Below are 22,095 nucleotides of genomic sequence, written 5' to 3'. Positions count from 1 at the left end.
AAGCATCAATGCCATGCCATGCATGGTCCAAAACCCGGATCAGGGGCGGTCCGGTACATGCCAGAAAGCAAACAGAAGAGCTGATCCTTTTGCAGGAGTACTTGCTTGCGAGTTGCGACCCCCAAACCTGTGTACGTTTGCATTTTTGTTTTTGGGACCAAAGTGAAGTAGGTAGTTTGCAGACAAATAAGTACTAGACCAGCTTGCAGCAAATGCAAATGTAACCTTACACAAACACACATTCATCGACATTTTGAAACGAAATCGATCGACATCTTCTTGAACTACACCCCACCATAATTTGCCAGTGACCCTCCTGACTTGAAGACTATACCACTATACCAGCACCACCAGTTACTACTCTCTTAAATACTGATAAACCTAGCTAAGCAGACAGTAAATCGAAGTTACTCGTCACGTCACCCCCCACTGATTGATTAACAAAAGGAAAACACAAGTAATAATTGAGAAGGAAACCACACGACGCTAGACTGAGCTGAGCTACGCTATTGCTGTCATCATGCATGTAACAGCCGGCCGGCCGGCCGGCGTTGTCGAGGCCGATCATGGGAAGGCGCCGTTGAGAGTGGGCAAGTCCGGCCATGCCATCATTGACGCCGGCCCGCCGCTCCAGTACTGCATCTCCTGCGTGCCCAGCGACATGGTGGGTGGCTGCTGGTCCATTCCCACGGTGTGGCTGCTCTGCGCCGCCGAGACGGTCGACGCGGACGGCGGGAGCGAGCACATCGCCGTGCTGCAAGGGTAGGACGACGCCGGGGTGTCATACGGGTGCGGGCGGCCCGCGCCGCCGTTGCTCACCACCGCGTTCAGCTGGTCGCTGTAGTAGCTCGCCGCGAGTGAAGATGGTGACGGTGAAGATGAGGGCGGCTTGAGCTCCAGCCCTGACAGCAGGTTGTGGTGGCCCTGGCCCTGGCCCAGCCCCAGCGAGCCCATGCCGAGGTGCGAGTCGAGGTGCATTGGTGGCGGAGGCATGGTCGGCCGGTGCGTCGCCTGCGGCCACAGCGACGGCGACATGCCCTGCCCGCCGTTGGCCGACCCCGGCAGGACCTGGAGCTGCCCCATGGTGTCAAGGCCGAGAAGCCGGTGCATGTTGCTGCCGGCGTAGCCGGCCCTGGCGCTGTTGAGCAGCGCCATGAGCTGCGCGGTGGCGGTCTGCGGCGCGGAGGCCCAGGACATGCCGCCGCCCACGCCCATGCCGAGGCCGAGGGACGGCGCGGCGCCGACGCCCATGCCGAGCACGGACTTGCAGGAGGAGGGCTGCGCCTTGGCGACGGGCGCCGGCATGGGGCGCGGCTTGCGGCAGCCGCCGCCGATGGGGACGTTGCGGAGCGCGCCGCCCTTGGTCCAGTAGCGGCGGCACGTCTTGCAGAAGTGGCGCGGCTGGGTGAGGTTGTAGTTGTTGTAGTAGCAGAACTTGGTGTTGGAGGAGTTGCACCGGGGGCAACGCAGCGGCGCCTGCTCCGGCCCCGGCGGCCCCTGCTGCGCCTGCCCCTGCCCCTGCGGCGACGACGCGGCCGAGGGCGACCGCTGCGTGGAGGAGCGCGAGGAGGTGGAGGAGGACGTGGGGGACGGGTTGGAGGAGATGGGCTGCAGCACCATGGGGAGCGAGCCGTGGTGGTTCGCGGCGTTGCCGGCGCACTTGAGCTGCTGCTGCTCCATGGCCGTGCCTCCGAGGAGTTCTTGGATCATGGCGGTGGAGGGCAAGCAAGCGAACACTCGAGCTCAAAGAAAAGGCTTCTTGGAGCAGAGGAAGGGCGAGCGAGCAAAGGTGGCGTGGTGGCTTCCAGGAGCTTTGTGGATCAGATCATGGGGTGGGGTGGGGCAGTGGCACTGGGGTTGAGGCGGTTTATAAAGAGCGTGGGAGGGGGCTGATCCAGGAGCAGCCAGCGCTAGGGCTTAGCGGCGCTTTGGTTCTTTCTGTGCCTTTGTCTCCGTTCAGACTTCAGAGGGTTAGCTTTGTCTTGATTTGTAATTTATACTACCTTGTACTACTACTAGTACTACATTTTTGTTGTCTGGTTGGAGCATCTGGATATTATTATTATCTGAGGAATGTAGGTAGAGTGGGGGCTGGACTGGGCTGAGGCTCATTGGAATGATGAATGGTGGGGTTGCATTGCATAGTTTTGCACTGTCATGTTGATGGACAAATGTCTGTCTCTGTGTTTCTATATAGTGCCATGTTTATCTCACCACGAAAATGCCTACTCAATTCCTTAGACCAGCTCACTTACACATGCATGAGTGACGCGCCTATAGGGGGTTTTTTGGCGTCAAAATCAGGGTCCTCTCTTTATGGATTATATACACAATGTTGAACAATGGTTTGCCGGGGGCAACAGAGGTAAAGCCAGAATTCATCAAAGCCAGGGCTAAAATTAAGCGGCTATAAATAACGGCAAATAACACTACCTCAAAAGAAAATCAACAATTAGAAATTAAACAAAATTAACTAGAGTAATTCAATTTGACATCACCGACTCAATGATTTCGGGTCGTACAAAGGAACTATGGAAAAAATTAGTTCGTACAACAAACAAGACATTCAAGAGATTGGACTTTCAATTCCTTTAAGACAAGTTTACCCCATGGAAGGGCAACAACATCACGGCCATTGCTCCTCTCATCGTTCCCCAGAGAACTATATGCAACACAAACAAGACTGAGAGGGACTATCCTTGGTACGGACCAAACAAGACTACCAGTATCGGCCTATGAGTAAGGTATCCTTGCGTGCTCAACGCCATGAAATTTGCCAGAGTTTTAAGGTTAATATGGTCGTGGTATGAATGGAACGAACCATACAAGTTATGGGTTGGTATGAGAAATCCTTGTGACGAGAAGCACCATGATCTCTTCTATGTCCCCACCACGATCACCAATGGCAATGGCTCAAAGACCCCATTTTGGGAGGGACCTTGGATCCATGAACAGAAACCTAAGGAGATCACACCTCTCACTTAAGAAGCATTCACTACGAAAAACAGAAGGTAAGGATGCCCTTAGCAGAAACCTAAGGAGATCACACCTCTCAATTACGAAGCATTTATGCCGGTGTCAAAACCGGTAGACCTCGGGGTAGGGGGTCCCGAGCTGTAGATCTCGGATCGAGGGTAACAGGAACGAAGGAGACGGTGTTTACCCAGGTTCTGGCCCTCTTGATGGATGTAAAACCCCTACGCCCTGTTCTTGTTTATATTGATGGAGATGTATCGAGTACAAAATTAATCTACCTTGAGATAGTAATGTGTGGTCTAACTCTAGGGCTAGGTGAATGATTTTGTGTTGATGTCCCCTCTACGGGCTAAACCCTATGACTTATATACACGCCAGGGAGGGTACGTAGGGTTACATGGTCGGTAACTAGGAGCTAGGTGGCATCAGAGATCTTGGAGTATAGGTCAAGTCTTCGGGGGAGGCAGACTTGATCACGCCTCCTGCATATAGCTTTCGGAGTCCATCTGATCACGAATTAAGGCTTGTTGACCCAACCCGAAGAGAATGGGCCGGGTGGGTTAGTACTCCCTTATCCAGGACACCGTTAGTAGCCCCCGAACTGGTCTTCTATGCCGAGGAAAATATGTATGATTTCTATAGAATATTTAACTATTTTGAACACACTCCGGGGGATGCACCTGTGAGCCACAAGCTCATAGGGCGCGCCACCCCCTAGGGCGCTCCATGTGGGCTTGTGGGTCCCACAGGGACCCACTCACTTACCCCAGCCGCACATTCCCTTCTTCTTCCTCCAGAAAAAATCACTTATTGCTCAAACCCATGTTCTTGCTCCTTAGAGCATCTCCAGCCGCGCCCCCAGGAAGGCCTTCCCAGGCGATTTTTTCGTGCCGGCGCCGAAAAAACGGCCCAGTCGTGCCCCCAGGAGCCCGATTTTCGTCGGCCTAGGCCGAAAACAGCGCCGGCGGACCCAGGCCGAACCCGGCGCGCTGGGGGGCGCCCGGGGGCGCCGGAGCGAGCTGTTTTGGCCCGAAAAAGCTGCGGGCCAGCCGCGTCAGTGACACGGCGCCTCGTCTTCCCCCAACGGCCTCGGTTCCCGCGGGGAATCAATGGCAAGGCTGCCGCCGGTCAGCCTTGCCATTGATTCCTCACGGGCGGCGCGTCACGGGGCAGCGCGCCGACGCCTCCCCTCCCTCGCACGCGTACACACGGGCGCGGCGCGGCTATATAGCCGGTGGCCTCACTCGCATGTGCCCACACTAGCCCCGCCCCTCGCCGCCGCCCAGCCCCTCCCTCTCCCTCTCTACCTCTCCCGAACACGTCGCCATGGCAGAGTGTTTCCCCGGAGACGAGGCAGTGGCCAACGGCTTCGGCCGCTGTTCGCTGCACGAACAGGCGTCCTGGCTCCTATTCCAGGCGAACATCCTAGCGCCGCCGGACATGCGCGCCGGGCCGACGGGGTGGAGACTCAGCGACGGGGGAGTGCCCATTCCCCCGTTGCCCGACGCCGTGGCCAAGCCCAAATACTTCACCGAGGAGGTCGAGGTCGTACGCGCCTCCCTCACCGACGCCCAGCTCTCCCTCCCCCAGTATGCCGCCGACAACCACGCGGCTTGGGCGGCGTACTTCGAGCGCCGCCAGCAGCAGCGGTTGGCGTCCACCAACGGCGCGCCGGTGGTCGGCGACCAGAAGAACAGCGAGGGGCGCCACCTGTGGTTGGGCGTCCCCGGCCGCACACTCGAGGGCGTGCTGACGAACCTCGAGTGCGGCAACGACCCGCCGTTGGCGTACCCGGTGAGGGTGGCCGCCCCGGCGCACCACCGACGCGCCGGGCCATGGGCGCCAAGGAGGTTCGGGTCCTCCTCCTCTTCTCCCTCCTCGTGATCTTCCTCGCACTCCTCCGGTACTCCAGCCCTGCTCGGCGTCAAGGCCGAGCCCGCGGCGGAGACGCCGCTCGGCCGGCGCACTCGAAGCGCCGGCATCGTCATCAACGAGGGCGGCCGGCGCGCCTTCTCGTCGGCTCCTCCTCCGCGCTTTGTCAAGCCAAAGACGGAGCCCGGGCTCACGCCGGTGACGAAGGAGCCGGCCACGCCGGTGAAGACAGAGCTCGATGACGATGCGGCCTTGGAATGGGCGCGCAGGGACTCCATAGTGATGGAGAAGGAGCGCTTGGAGAAGGCGAAGGAGCGCTGGTGCGCCGCCCTTTGCCGCTTCGCGGAGCGCCGACGCGGCCGCGATGAAGGCGGAGTCGTCGTCATCTGCGACAGCGACGACGACGACGCGCCGCCGCCACCAGCCCGCGTTGGTGACGCGGTCAGGGATCCACCAGGGATGGCCGCGTCAAGGAGGAGAAGTCCGACGACGGCGGCGACGATGGCGGCGACAACGGCGACTACTCGGTGTTTAGCCAGTTTCTTTTTTAGATTAGTTATCTATTTTGCTATGTAATGAAAATCCGTGAACATGTCTAATATATGCCCAAGTTTGCCGAAATTTGTCGTGTTTAGCCGAACTTCACCGAACTGTGCCAAAATTTGCTATACAAATTTTATTTTTAAACGCGCCTGGGGGCGGCCCTGGGGCCGGCGGCTGGGGACCAACTCGCCCCCAGGCCCAATTTTTGCACCGGCTCACCCCCAGGCGGCGATTTTAGGCGCCCCCTGGGGGGCCAATGGCTGGAGATGCTCTTAGACTGCAAATTTCGATCTCCTTGCTGGGAACTCCATTTTCCAAAACTGTTTTGGGAGATTGTTCTCCGGTATGTTACTCCGCCAATGGTCCTATTAATATTTGTTCTAGTGTTTTATATATTGCAAATTTTTGCCACTGTGGTGACCTTGTTCTTGAGCTTGCATGTCAAATTTATATGGTCCAAAGTAGTTTTGATGCATGATATAGCCTCTAGATGCTTATGGGAGTAGTTGTTATCAGTTTTGTTGAGTTTGGTTCACTTGTCACTATTTTTTTAGAAAATCTCAGAAAAATAAAATGCTCAAGTGGAGGCTACGAGGATCTTCAAGCCGGACTCCTAAGGAGGTTCCGAAGCCCAAGTATCACCTTCCTTGTGCTATCGAAGTACGGTCGTGCAACACTTTCTTGAGGGATGCGGGAATTCTCGATGAGTTCTATTTTTTCGCGAATGGTGTCGGCATTCTCCCCTTCCTTGAAGATAAGTGTGACCAGTACCTTCTCCTCACAAATACTTTTGTTCAAAGCTTTCATTTTCTCTCTAGGGCGGAACCACCCACAGTCACATTCAACCTATATGATGTTCCTACAGAGATGGCACTAGATGAGTTTTGTGAGGCTTGTTTGATCCCACCTGAGGGCAGCCCTATAGAGCCATGTCCCTTTAACCTTGAGGATTTTATATCCGAAGTCACTGTTGGGGAGACGAGGGGAGTTTTGGAGGCTAGAGTTGCTAGTTTACATTTCCCCGTTTTGCGCTATTATTCATTATTTGCCGGGACGTGTTTGACTCGACGGTGGGAGAGTGGAACACTCAGCTCTCCGGACCTTGCTATTTTGCGTCATGCTCTTTACAGCGATAGGACTTTCAGTTTGGGCGTCGTGGTTGCTCGGCGGTTACACACTAACCGCTCGAAGGGAATTATTTATGGTGGTATTTATGCTTCTCACCTCGCTAAACATTTTGAGATACCTATTAGGCACGATGAGGCGGAGGAGATACTTTTGCCTGTTAGATACCTTGACTATGCTAGCATGGTTGGGCATGACTTTATTGACAATGTCTAGCCGCGTTTCCATTATAGCTTAATATTTAGTCATGGCACTCTTGAGACTATTACCCTGCCTGCACCTTCTTTGTTCGATCTTTCTTCAGGCAGGTACTATATTATGCCCGCAGACATTTATGCTTATTGGGGCGTGGAGCGGCCCCAAGTGGCTGAGCTAGAGCCAGCACTTGTGCCTAAGGTGGCCGCAGAGCCTGTCTACCAATGGGATACGCAGGACCCTGTTTATCAGTGGAACCCCGGTGAGCCTCAATACTATCCCGAGGGATATTTTGAGTCGTGCTCGTAGACCAACTTAGGCCAAACACCTAAGTTTGGGGGAGTACGTATTTCTCACCGACGTTACATTCATGTACCACACATTTCATTGCAGTTGTCGGTGCTCATTTTTTATTGTATATCTATGTTAGTTTTATTTTCGCTTTCTTCTTGTGTGTTTGAAAAACTTTGAAAATCCAAAAATATTTATCATTTCTATTCGATTTTTCTTTCTCGTTTAGTAGTTTGCAGTATTAAAAAGAAAACACAAAAAGATTTCTCATTCTTATTTTACTTGTTGGGACTTGTCCCGTGTAAATAGTTTTTCTCATTTTTGTTTTTTCCATTTCTTCTTGTAATTTGCTTTCTTCATGAAAAACAAAAAAACTCAAAAAATATTTCAGTGTGTTTCTCTGAATTTCTTTTCTTTTCTCTGGGTTGTTGTGAGGAGAAGACCACAATGAACATGTTGAGTGGCTCTCATATGCATTACTGTTGATCTAACAAAGAGCCCATATTATTTTGTCTTCTCCTTTAAATAAAATGTTTGCAGATTCCAGCATAGTCCATGACACACTTACACTATTATTATTTTCATATCATTCGGTTTTGTAAGTGAAAGGTAATAATGACGATGATTTAATGAAGTGATTTAGATGAGGAAAAGTTGGTATGAACTCCTCTTGGTTTTGTTTTTGTAGATATGTTTAGCTCATCGCTCTTGATTCAGTATCATTATGAGTAAACATGTTTGTGATGGCAATTAGAGATTGTTGTTGCTCATCTATGTTTAAATAGCTGGAAGTGGATAATGATTTATCTTCAATGTCAACATGCATTAAAATGGTTAGGATGTAGTATGATAGTATGGTATTTCCCTCTAAATGATTCGAGCGGCTTGACTTGGCACATGTCCACGCATGTAGTTGATTCGAAACCAACATAGCCTCCACAATATTTATGTTCAAAGTGTTTGATATCCTATTCATACTCGTATTCAATGTTAATTATTCTCAATGCATGTTTATGACCATTTTCGCTCTCTAGCTGGTCGCTTCTTAATCAATTTGCTAGCCTTTGCCTGTACTAAGCGAGAATACTGCTTGTGCATCCAAATCCTTAAACCCAAAGTTGTTCTAGATGGGTCCACTATATCTACCTATATGCGGTATTACCCTGTTGTTCCAAGTAAATTTGCATGTGCCACCTCTAAACATTCAAATAAACATCTGTTTGTGTGCCTGTGCCACTTTTGAAGCGACAAGGGGCAGTCAGTATCTTCCATGCTAAGCGGGTTATTCTCGTGATGAGTGTTTATTCACTTTTGCTTACACGAGAGGGGCTGGTAATCGGGATGCCCAGTTCCATGATCAAATCGCAAAATAACGAAAACAAACTCCCCCAGAAAGTTGTCGGTATGGAGGGCACCCGAGAATTCAGCTAACCATGGGTTGTGTTTGTTGGTGGAGAGGGAGTAAACTTTACTTTTTCCACTTGGGAACCATCGCTAATTTGTTTAGCATGGAAGATACTGAAAACTCTCGATCGTGATGTTGATAGGAAAGGCATACCTCCCAAAATTATATTCATCTATTTTTTAAGCTTCGAGCTCTGGCACCTCTGCAAATCCCTTCTTCCCTCTGCGAAGGGCCTATCCATTTACTTTTATGTTTTTTACTCTTATTGTTGAGTCATCACGCTCTCATTTAAGGACCAGTTGGGAAGCACTATAGTCATTTTTATGCATTGGGTGTAGTTAATGTTGAGTGTGACATGACTAGATCTTTTGCACCATGAATTACAATGTTTAGCCGCTACTTAAAGGGTACTCTGAATTTATGTTTGCGGTCTCAAAATGGACTAGCGAGATGGGATGTTGTCATATTATATCATGATTGTTTTGACAAATTATTGACATCCAAGATATCTTATTATTGATTGTTAGTTGGTTATGCCATTGGTATGAGTAAATGTGAGACCTAAATGTTATCATGAATATGATTAGTTCATAATCTTTGCTGCAAACTTGAGCATTAGTTAAGCATGTATACAATAACAAGAACAAAAGGAGTTTGTAAAAGTTGTTTTATCACTTTTACTTTGTCAACTGAATTACTTGAGGACAAGCAACGAGTTAAGCTTGGGGGAGTTGATATGTCCCAAATGTATCTACTTTTCCAAACACTTTTGCTTTTATTTTAGACTCTAATTTACATGATTTGAATGGAACTAACCTGGACTGATGCTGTTTTCAGCAGAATTGCCATGGTGTTGTTTTTGTGCAGAAATAAAAGTTCTTGGATTAAGCTGAAAATTTATGAAGAATTATTTCAGAATATATAAAAAACATTGGCGAAAGAAATTACCAGAGGGGGGCCACCAGGGTGCCACAAGCCCAGGGGGCGCGCCCACCCCCTGGGGCGCGCTTTGCAGTTTCTTCTTAACTCCATCCTCAGATAAACCTGCAACTTTAAACAATCCACAAATTTCATCTATCTAGATCAGGTGAATATCAGTATGTATTATTTCATCTCCTGCATAAGGATTAGCTATAAGTTTCTCTAACATACCCTAAGGATTCTCATAATTTAAGTAGGTTTAGTAGGTTTAGGAGTAACTCTTATTGCTTCCGGTCGAGGTGAAGATACCTGAACAAGACCTTTAAAGGACTATTTTCCATAGTGACAAGTGAGAGTAAATTTTAGCACTTAATAAAAATGTTTCCTTACCAAAGGCGCTTCACTCCCCGGCAACGGCGCCAGAAAAGAGTCTTGATGGCCCACAAGTATTGGGGATCAATCGTAGTCCATTCGATAAGTAAGTGTCGAACCAACGAGGAGAGGAAGAAAATGATAAGCGGTTTGCAGCAAGGTATTCTCTGCAAGTATTAAAAGTAGCAGTAACAGATAGTTTTGTAGAAGGATAATTCTTAACAAGTAGCATAGTAACAAAGTGCAACAAGGTGGTCCAATCCTTTTTATCAAAAAGGACAAGCCGGAAAATTCTCTTATAGTAAGCAAAGCGTTCTCGAGGAGACATGAGAGCTATCATCTAGTCGCGTTCATCATGTTTAGTTGATTCACGTTTTCTACTTTGATAATTTGATATGCGGGTGGACTGTTGCTAGGGTATTGTTCTTATTTGATCAGGTAACCCTTTTATGATTACCCCCTCTCGCGAGCGTCCGCGGCTACGGAAGAAGAATTAAGATAAATCTAAACATAGAATGAAACATATGGATCCAATCCAGCCCCTTACAGAATAATGCATAAACTATGGTTTAATCTTCTGTCACTCTTGCAATCCATCATCTACGTATTACTCCCCAATGCCTTAGGCCCAAGTATGATGAAGTGTCATGTAGTCGATGTTCATATGACACCACTAATGGAAGAACTGAAGGACATATGCCCTAGAGGCAATAATAAAGTTGTTATTTATATTTCCTTATATCATGATAAATGTTTATTATTCATTCTAGAATTGTATTAACCGAAAATTTAGTACATGTGTGAATACATAGACAAACAGAGTGTCACTAGTTTGCCTCTACTTGACTAGCCCATTGAATCAATGATGGTTATGTTTCCTAACCATAGACATGAGTTGTAAATTGATTAACACGATCACATCATTACAGAATGATGTGATTGACTTGACCCATCCGTTAGCTTAGCACGATGATCGTTTAGTTTGTTGCATTTGCTTTCTCCATAACTATACAAGTTCCTATGACTATGAGATCATGCAACTCCCGAATACCGGAGGAACACTTTGTGTGCTACCAAACGTCACCACGTAACTGGGTGATTATAAAGGTGCTCTACAGGTGTCTCCGATGGTGTTTATTGAGTTGGCATGGATTGAGATTAGGATTTGTCACTCCGATTGTGGGAGAGGTATCTCTGGGCCCTCTCGGTAATGCGCATCGCTATAAGCCTTGCAAGCAATGAGACTAATGAGTTAGTTACGGGATGTTGCATTACGGAATGAGTAAAGAGACTTGCCGGTAACGAGATTGAACTAGGTATTGAGGTACTGACGATCGAATCTCGGGCTAGTGACATACCGATGACAAAGGGAACAACGTATACCGTTATGCGGTTTGACCGATAAAGATCTTCGTAGAATATGTAGGAACCAATATGAGCATCTAGGTTCCGCTATTGGTTACTGACCATAGATGAGTCTCGGTCATGTCTACATAGTTCTCGAACCCGTAGGGTCCGCACGCTTAACATTCGGTGACGATCGGTATTATGAGTTTATGTGTTTTGATGTACTGAAGGTAGTTCGGAGTCCTGGATTTGATCACGGACATGACGAGGAGTCTCGAAATGGTCGAGACGTAAAGATCGATATATTGGAAGCCTATATTTGGACATCGGAATGGTTCCGAGTGGTTCGGGCATTTTTCCAGAGTACCGGGAGGTTACCGGAACCCCCCGGGGAGTATATGGGCCTTATTGGAATAGAGGATAGGGAAGGGAAAAGAGGGAGGCGCGCCCCCCAAGCCCAATCTGAATTGGGAAGGGGGCCGACCCCCTTTCCTTCCTCCCTCTCTCCTCCTTCCTTCCTCTCCTACTCCTACTTGGAAGGGCTCTTACTTCTACTAGGAAAGGGGGAAACCCTACTCCCGGAGGGAAGTAGGACTTCCCCAGGGCGCGCCATAGAGAGGGTCGGCCCTCCCCTCTTCCACTCCTTTATATACGGGGGAGGGGGCACCCCATGGACACACAAGTTGATCAGTTGATCTTTTAGCCGTGTGCGGTGCCCCCTCCACCATAATCCACCTCGGTTATATCGTAGCAGTGCTTAGGCGAAGCCCTATTCTGGTAGCAACATCATCACCGTCATCATGCCATCGTGTTGACGAAACTCTCCCATGAAGCTCTACTGGATCGTGAGTTCGCGGGACGTCACCGAGCTGAACTTGTGCAGATCGCAGAGGTACTGTACGTTCGGTACTAGGATTGGTCGATCGTGAAGACGTACGACTACATCAACGGCATTGTCATAACGCTTTCGCTTATGGTCTACAAGGGTATGTACACGATACTCTCCCCTCTCGTTGCTATACATCACCATGATCTTGCGTGTGCGTAGGAATTTTTTTTGAAATTACTGCGTTCCCCAACAGTGGCATCCGAGCCAGATTTATGCATAGATGTTATATGCACGAGTAGAAAACAAAGGAGTTGTGGGTGTGGGTATATACATATTGCTTGCCGTCACTAGTTGATTCTTGATTCAGCAGCATTGTTGGATGAAGCGGCCCAGACCGACATTACGCGTACGCTTACGCGAGATTGGTTCTACCGACGTGCTTCGCACACAGGTGGCTAGTGGGTGTCTGTTTCTCCAGCTTTAGTTGAATTGGATTCAATGAACAGGGTTCTTTCTGAAGATCAAAAAGCAATCACTATACCGTGTTGTGGTTTTTGATGCGTAGGTAAGAACGGTTCTTGCTCAGCCCGTAGCAGCCACGTAAAACTTGCAACAACAAAGTAGGGGACGTCTAACTTGTTTTTGCGGGGCATGTTGTGATGTGATATGGTCAAGACATGAAGCTAAATTTTATTGTATGAGATGATCATGTTTTGTAACACAGTTATCAGCAACTGGCAGGAGCCATATGCTTGTCGCTTTATTGTATGAAATTCAATCTCCATGTAATTGCTTTACTTTATCACTGAGCGGTAGCGATAGTCGTGGAGGCAATAGTTGGCGTGACGACAAAGATGCTTCGATGGAGATCAAGGTGTCAAGCCGGTGACGATGGTGATCATGACGGTGCTTTGGAGATGGAGATCACATGCACAATATGATGATGGCCATATCATATCACTTATATTGATTGCATGTGATGTTTATCCTTTATGCATCTTATTTTTCTTAGTTCGGCGGTAGCTTTATATGATGATCTCTCACTAAATTTCAAGGTATAAGTGTTCGCCCTGAGTATTCACAGTTGCTACAGTTCGTCGTGCCAAGACACCACGTGATGATCGGGTGTGATAAGCTCTACGTTCACATACAACGGGTGCAAGCCAGTTTTGCACACGCAGAATACTCGGGTTAAACTTGACGAGCCTAGCATATGCAGATATGCCCTCGCAACACTGGAGACCGAAAGGTCGAGCGTGAATCATATAGTAGATATGATCAACATAGTGATGTTCACCATTGATAACTACTCCATCTCACGTGATGATCGGACATGGTTTAGTTGATATGGATAACGTGATCACCTAGATAATTAGAGAGATGTCTATCTAAGTGGGAGTTCTTAAGTAATTTGATTAATTGAACTTTAATTTATCATGAACTTAGTACCTGATAGTATTTTGCATGTCTATGTTGTTGTAGATAGATGGCCCGTGTTGTTGTTCCATTGAATTTTAATGCGTTTCTAGAGAAAGCTAAGTTGAAAGATGATGGTAGCAATTACACGGACTGGGTCCGTAACTTGAGGATTATCCTCATTGCTGCACACAAGAATTACGTCTTGGAAGCACCGCTAGGTGACAAACCCGCTGCAGGAGCAACGCCAGATGTTATGAACACCTGGCAGAGCAAAGCTGATGATTACTCAATAGTTCAGTGTGCCATGCTTTACAGCTTAGAACCGGGACTTCAACGACGTTTTGAACGTCATGGAGCATATGAGATGTTCCAGGAGTTGAAGTTAATATTTCAAGCAAATGCCCGGATTGAGAGATATGAAGTCTCCAATAAGTTCTACAGCTGCAAGATGGAGTAGAATAGTTCTGTCAGTGAACATATACTCAGAATGTCTGGGTACCACAACCACTTGACTCAACTGGGAGTTAATCTTCCTAATGATAGTGTCATTGACAGAGTTCTTCAATCAATGTCACCAAGCTGCAAGAGCTTCGTGATGAACTATAATATGCAAGGGATGGATAAGACGATTCCCGAGCTCTTCGCAATGCTAAAGGCTGCGGAGGTAGAAATCAAGAAGGAGCATCAAGTGTTGATGGTCAAAAAGACCACCAGTTTCAAGAAAAAGGGTAAAGGGAAGAAGGGGAACTTCAAGAAGAACAGCAAGCCAGTTGCTGCTCAAGTGAAGAAACCCAAGTGTGGACATAAGCCTAAGGCTGAGTGCTTCTACTTCAAAGGAACTAGTCACTGGAAGCAGAACTGCCCCAAGTATTTGGCGGAGAAGAAGGATGGCAAAGTGAAAGGTATATTTGATATACATATTATTGATGTGTACCTTACTAATGCTTGCAGTAGTGCCTGGATATTTGATACTGGTTCAGTTGCTAACATTTGCAACTCGAAACAGGGGCTACAAATTAAGCGAAGATTGGCTAAGGACGAGGTGACGATGTGCATGGGAAATGGTTCCAAAGTCGATGTGATCGCCGTCGGCACGCTACCTCTACATCTAACTTGGGATTAGTTTTAGACCTGAATAATTGTTATTTGGTGCCAGCGTTGAGCATGACAATTATATCTGGATCTTGTTTGATGCGAGACGGTTATTCATTTAAATCAGAGAATAATGGTTGTTCTATTTATATGAATAATATCTTTTATGGTCATGCACCCTTGATGAGTGGTCTATTTTTACTAAATCTTGATAGTAGTGATACACATGTTCATAGTATTGAAGCCAAAATATGCAGAGTTGATAATGATAGTGCAACTTATTTGTGGCACTGCCGTTTAGGTCATATTGGTGTAAAGCGCATGACGAAACTCCATTCTGATGCACTTTTGGAACCACTTGATTATGAATCACTTGTGTAAGTGCATCTAGTGCCGCCCCTAGTTGGTTTTGGAGTATTGACGACAAACCTGGTTGAGGGACTAATGTGTTTGTGAGAATTGCAGGATAACACAGGTAGAAGTCCCTCATTGATTCGGTTTTCCTACCAGAGATGACCCCTAAAAATGTATGAAGACACTGAAGTCAAAGGTGGTATGTGAAGACAGTCACATTGAAGACTATGACAAGAGAAGACATCGAGTGAAGACTATGGAGCGCGAAGACTTAGTTGTTTCGTCGTTCTTTTTCTTCTTTGTTGAGTCATAGGAACCACCGTACTGTTAAGTGGGGTCCAAGAGAACCAGTCAGAATGACTGAAGTGATGCTTAACCAAAAATCCTATGTCTTCGAGCAAAGACAATGAGAGCAAATCTTATCTAGAGCTGGATAAGTCAGCTTTGCTTGTAGCCCAAGTAAAGTTGTCGTGTTTGTTTGAAATCTGACCATTTGAACATGTGTCAGTTCCTTAGTGACCCAAGGTCATTTCGGACATATCAGGTCAGGTTGCCTAGTGGCTATAAATAGCCCACCCCCTACAACCATAAAAGGTTGGCCGCTCAGAGTTAGTGTACGGCTTTTGTCGTTTGAGAGCAACCCACCTCGAAGCCTTTGAGAGAGAATTCCTTGCGAGGACAAAGCCCAAAACACCCAGAGCCAAAGAGTGTTAGGCATCACTGAAGTCTTCCTGTCTGTGTGATCTGAAGACTTATTACACTTGAGGACTGTGAATCCTCCAGCCGGTTAGGCGTCGCGTTCTGAGCATCCAAGAGTCATTATGGATCGCCGGTGAACGAAGTCTGTGAAGGTTTGGAAGTCTACCTTGAAGACTTACCAGAGTGATTGGGCGAGGACTGGGTGTCCTTAGCTCAAGGGGAATAAGGTGAAGACGTGGTCTTCTGAGTTGAATCTCAGCCTCCCTAACCAGACGTACAATTGTCACAGCAACTGGAACTGGTCCAACAAATCATTGTATTCAACGAGTCACTGGTTTCATCCTTCCCATCCCTTTACTTACTGTTGGTCCTGGTGAAGTCATTGTATGATTGCATTACCTTTTGTCTTCACTAAGTGACTGCTTGTTCTGATTGGCTTCACACTATCTTCCTACCTGATCTATACTGCCTAGTAGCTATTAGTCATTGTGCTTTCACTTCATTGAATACTTGACTATGGCTTGCTTAGTGTAGTCTACCTTCCGCTGCACAGTAATAGGTTTATTTCTATTGTTTGTCTTCGAAACTTCCATGTTTTGAAGACTTTCATAAAAATCGCCTATTCACCCTCCCTCTAGTCGATCACTAGCACTTTCAATTGGTATTAGAGCAAGGTACTCCCTTGTTCTGTGTGATTCGGTTTAACCACCTGGAGTTTTAGCTATGTCGACTGCAGGGATAATCAAAGTCTCCGTTGCGTGCCCAGTCTTCGATGGAACTGAATATCCCTACTGGAAGAATAAGATGCACATGCATCTTGAAGACATTGATGTCGACCTATGGTATGTCGTCAAGAATGGCGTTCCCAAGGCTGGTGAAGGTGTCACCGCTGCTGATGTCAAGAAGTTCGTTCAACTGGACTCCACTGCCAAGAACATCATCTGTGGTCATCTGACCAAAGGACAGTATGGCCGTGTGAGTGCTTTGGAAACATCTAAGCTAGTCTGGGACTGGCTCTCCAAGGTCAACGAATGCATCTCAACCCAAAGAGATCAGAGAATCAGTGTCCTTCGCAACCTCTTCAACCGCTTCAAGAGAAATGACAATGAGAATGTCCAGCTCACGTTTGATCGACTCACTGACATCACAAATGAGCTTCAAGCCCTCGGCGCTACTGAGATCACCAAGCATGAAGTCGTCAAGACACTCCTGAGATCACTTGACAGCTCGTTTGACACCCTAGCCCTGATGGTTCAAGAACGTCCTAACTTCAAGACACTTGATCCGTCTGACATACTTGAGAGGCTCAACACACATGAGTTTTAGCTTTCTGAGAAAAGAGACATCTATGGTCCCAACTATGGGCGAACTCGTGCCTTGAAGGCAAAAGTTGTCTCCTCCTCTGAAGAAGAATCTGACAGCAGTTTTGATGATCCTGAAGACATTGGAAAGGAGCTTGCTATGCTTGTGAAGAAGTTCCAAAAATTCACCAAGAAGAAAGGCTTCAGAAAGTCTTCACGATCAAGCTCAAGGAATGATGAAGCTTCTGCTCATGACTACAAGAAGAGAACATGCCACAAGTGCAAGAAACCTGGCCACTACATCTCTGAGTGTCCGCAGTGGGACAATGAGAACAAGAAGAAAAAGAAGAGCAAGGAGTATGATTCTGACGACAAGAAGAAGAAATACTCAAAGTCTTCTTCCAAGTCTTCCTCGAAGTCTTCATCACACAAGAAGAGCTCATCTGGCAAGGCACGTGCGTTTTTTGGCAAGGAAATGGATTCAGAGGAGGAGTCCGCTTCTGAGGAGGCGGAGGTGGAGTCTGAGGAGGAGTCCGATTCTGGCGTTGCGAGTCTAGCTACAACATACATTGCCCAGTCCATCTTCAACACTGAAGACAATGACTTCATCACCGACACCGATGCAAATGACAAGGACTACTCCGCTCCCACCTACTGCCTCATGGCACGCGGTGCCAAGGTAAACACACGCACTACTCACTATCAAACATCCAGTGAAGATGACTTTGATTGTGGTTCCAAACCCAGCTACAAAACACTTGCTAAAATTGCAACTGAACAACAGAAAGCCATGGAACATATTCAAAAACTATTAGACAAAAGCGATGACCTGTTAGACGCTGAAATGACTCGATCTCAGTCCTTAATTGAAGACATAAAAAATCTTCATGTTAAGTATGAGGAACTTGAAAGTCGTCATGAATCTCTCTCAACAACTCATGAAAAGCTTTCCTATGATTATCTTCAAAGGAAGCAAGATCTTGAGAAATTGAGATCGGCTCATGAAGATCTTCAAAAGGAAAACGAGTCACTTCGCGCCAAATAGATCAGTCCCGCTCAGGAAGGATTTGAACCACCATGTCTTAAACGCATTGAGCGTGACAACGCTACTTCTGTTCCTGGATGTTCTACTGCTGCTACTATTGCAATATCGTCAACTGTTGATGTGGTAACTAACCCCTCTGTTGAGGATACCACTGCAACTGCTGATGAAAATGCTAGGTTGAAGACATTGCTTGAAACAAGGATGTACAAAAGTCTCAAAGGGCATCAGACACTATGTGATGTCCTCAAAAGGCAGATCCTGAACCGAAACCCTTGAAAGGAGGGTCTTGGGTTCGAAAGGAAAATGAATGCTGATGGCTCTTACTAGAAACCTGAGCAGTACCCCAAAACCACATGGGTTACTACAAAGGAACCCTCAGTGGATCCATCCATTATGTCAGGCTTCAATTGTGCTAATCCCATTGTTATTGATGAATCCTTTGATGCAAACTATAAACTGTTTAAAAATCAGAATGGTGAAGTGTTTGCCAGGTATATTGGTACTAACTGCAGAAATGGGCCACCTGTGAAGAAAGTCTGGGTGCCGAAAAGGTTGCTGGAAAATCTTCCTGTGAATGTCATCATGACACCACAAGTGAAGAAGACAAACCCCAGACCACAGGCTTCATATGGTCCAAAGGCTTCATACAGACAAAGGACTCACCTGAGTCGCACTAATGCAAATGTTTTGCAGGGAAGCCATACTCAGGCCTACGAATATGAGCGCGTTTCATCAAACCGTCATGTTCATAAGACCAAGAACTACTCTGCTTATTCTTATGAGTACTATTGTCCACCTGCAAGACTTTTTGCTAGGGCTCCAAAGCCAAAATTCTTAGATGCTGCACTTAGACTCATTGCTTCGAAGCCACCCTTGAAGATGTGGGTGGCTAAGAAAGCTTAACTCTCTTTTGAAGGGAAAGGTCTCCAGCCGACAATCAAATTCGTCTGAAGCTATTGCTGGGGACCTTAAACATCTTGTAGGGCGCAAGATCAAATGCCCAAATGGTCTTTTTATGTATTTTGTTCCTGAGTCGCTTGCTACTTGCCCTATCAGTCCTAACCTCGATCTAAGATTTCATAATCCACTTGCTTGTCAATTTTTTATGCTTCACAATTCTCTTCGTGAAGCCTATCCCCCTAACTGCACTGTACGGTACAACACCAACTACTTCAGAGTGGATTATTGATAGTGGGTGTACTAATCACAAGACTCGCAAGCGAAGTCTTCTCATGGACTCAACCTTACGTCCATCTGACAAAAGTCACATCACATTTGCTGACACTGGTAAAAGCAAGGTATTGGGTCTAGGTAGATTTGCAATCTCAAGGGATCAACACATGGATAAAGTCATGCTTGTTGAATCCCTTGGTTTCAACTTAATGTCTGTCTCAATGCTTTGCGATTTGAACATGATTGTGATGTTTGGAAAATATCGTTGCCTTGTTCTAATGGAATCTGACAAGTCTCTAGTCTTTGAAGGGTATCGGAAAGATGATTTGTACGTGGTAGATTTCTCAGCAGGACCACAGCTTGCCGTATGTCTTCTAGCAAAAGCTTCTGAATGCTGGCTCTGGCATCGGAGGCTAGGGCATGCTGGCATGAGGAACCTGCACACCCTTGCAAAGAAGAAGCATGTCATAGGCATCGAGGGCGTCAAGTTCAAGAAGGATCACTTATGCGGTGCCTATGAAGCACGAAAGATGACGAGGGCCAAGCATCCCTCAAAGACAATCATGACAACGACTCAACCCTTCGAACTGCTCCACATGGACCTTTTCGGTCCCACTCATTACTCAACTCTTACTACTACTGCTTGTCTCTATGGCTTTGTCATTGTTGATGATTATTCAAGATATACTTGGGTGCATATAATCCTCTACAAGACTGAAGTGCAGGATGTCTTCAGACGCTTCGCCAATCGAGCCATGAACAACTATGACATCAAGATCAAGGACATCAGAAGTGACAATGGCACTGAATTCAAGAACACTGGCCTAGATACTTATCTTGATACTTTGGGCATCACACATGAATTCTCAGCTCCGTACACGCCGCAGCAGAATGGCATCGTGGAATGCAAGAACGGAACACTTATTGAGATGGCCCGGACGATGCTTGATGAATACAAGACTCCAAGAAAGTTCTGGCCTGAAGCCATTGATACTTCATGCCATATCATCAACCGTGTTTATCTTCACAAGCTTCTGAACAAGACATCCTATGAGCTCCTTACTGGCAAGAAGCCAAATGTCAGTTACTTCAGAGTATTTGGCGCCAGGTGCTGGATCAAGGATCCACATCACACTTCAAAATTTGCACCAAAAGCACATGAAGGTTTTATGCTTGGATATGGAAAGGATTCACACTCCTATAGAGTCTTCAACCTCTTTCACTATAAAGTGGTTGAAACTCTGGATGTGCGGTTCGATGAGACTAATGGCTCGCAAAGAGAGCACCTGCCAAATGTGCTAGATGAAGTTCCATCCAGTGAATCAATCAAACTTATGGGAACTGGAGAAATCATACTATCTGAAGCTCAGCCTGAAGATGAGCTTATCATATCTGCACCTGATCAACGTGAAGATAATGCTCAGCCTGAAGACAATCCTTCTAACGATGACAATGATTAGCAAGAGCAAAATCTTCGTCCTGTCCATCCTCATGTCGCAAATGAAGTACAGATTGAAGGATAATTGATAGCATCAATGCACCAGGTCCACTCACTCGTTCAAGGGCAACACATCTAGCAAACTTCTGGGCACTTTGCATTCGTCTCAATATCCGAACCCAAGAAAGTTGATGAAGCCTTCATGGAACCTGAATGGATTCAAGCTATGCAAGAAGAGCTTCAACAGTTTGAGCTGAATAATGTATGGGAACTGGTTAAGTGTCCTGATCCTCATAAGCACAATATAATAGGCACTAAATGGATATATCGCAACAAGCAAGATGAGTATGGTCAAGTTGTCAGAAACAAAGCTCGTCTCGTTGCTCAAGGATACACTCAAGTTGAAGGGATTGACTTCGATGAAACATTTGCTCATGTGGCTAGGCTTGAAGCTATACGCATACTGGTGGCCTATGCAAATCATCATAACATTCTTCTGTATCAAATGGATGTGAAGAGCGCTTTTCTCAATGGCAAGATTGAAGAAGAAGTGTATGTTGCACAACCATCTGGCTTTGAAGGTCCAAAACATCCTGACATGGTGTACAAGCTCAACAAGGCACTGTATGGCCTCAAACAAGCCCCTCGGGCTTGGTATGACACACTCAAAGACTTCCTGAAGAGCAAAGGTTTCAAACCTGGCTCTCTTGATCCCACTCTCTTCACGAAGACATATGATGGTGAACTGTTTGTGTGCCAAATATATGTGGATGACATTATCTTCGGCTGCCACTAACCAGAAATACAGTGATGAGTTTGGATATATGATGCAAGAGCAATATCATATGTCCATGATGGGTGAACTGAAGTTCTTCCTTGGTCTTCAAATACGACAGCAACGCAACGACATCTTCATATCTCAAGAGAAATACCTCAAACATTGCCTGAAGAAGTTTGGAATGCAGGACTGCCAAGGCTACACGATGCCAATGCCAGCCAAACACCATCTGGGTCCCGACGACAATGGTAAAGAGTTCGATCAAAAGGTATACCGCTCCATGATTGGCTCCTTTCTTTATTTATGTGCATCTAGGCCAGATATCATGCTGAGTGTTTGCATGTGTGCCCGGTTCCAAGTGGCACCAAAGGAATCGCATCACTTAGCTGTGAAGCGAATTCTCAGATATTTGGCTCACACCCCAACACTAGGATTATGGTATCCAAAGGGCTCAGAGTTTGATCTAGTTGGATTTTCGAATGCTGATTATGCTGGTGACAAGGTGGATCGCAAGTCCACATCAGGCACATGTCATTTTCTAGGACGATCACTTGTATGTTGGTCTTCAAAGAAGCAGAACTGTGTATCTCTCTCCATTGCTGAATCTGAATACATTGCTGCTGGATCTTGCTGCGCTCAGCTTCTATGGATGAAGCAAACACTCAAAGTCTATGGCATTCATCTGAAGCAAGTGCCACTCTACTGCGACAATGAAAGCGCCATCAAGATTGCCAACAACCCAGTTCAGCACTCAAAGACAAAGCACATTGAAATTTTTCATCACTTTCTCAGAGATCATGTTATGAAGGAAGATATTGATATCATTCACGTCAACACTGATGAGCAATTGGCAGATATCTTCACCAAGCCCTTGGATGAGAAAAGGTTTTGCAAGTTACGATGTGAGCTAAATATCTTGG

General features: G+C 46.6%; 1 protein-coding gene across 1 annotated transcript; it reads right to left on the bottom strand.

Moving 5' to 3' along the window:
• Nucleotides 1–428: 428 nt before the first annotated feature.
• Nucleotides 429–1,826, bottom strand: LOC119303260 (dof zinc finger protein DOF5.3-like). Its single transcript, XM_037580371.1, has one exon. It carries the CDS (start codon nt 1,708–1,710, stop codon nt 565–567), a length of 1,146 nt encoding a protein of 381 aa, XP_037436268.1. The 5' UTR covers nt 1,711–1,826; the 3' UTR covers nt 429–564.
• Nucleotides 1,827–22,095: the final 20,269 nt, after the last annotated feature.

The sequence above is a fragment of the Triticum dicoccoides genome, chromosome 5A (assembly GCF_002162155.2).
Source record: "Triticum dicoccoides isolate Atlit2015 ecotype Zavitan chromosome 5A, WEW_v2.0, whole genome shotgun sequence".
NCBI lineage: Eukaryota > Viridiplantae > Streptophyta > Magnoliopsida > Poales > Poaceae > Triticum > Triticum dicoccoides.
This window is presented reverse-complemented; position numbering and strand designations above follow the sequence as displayed.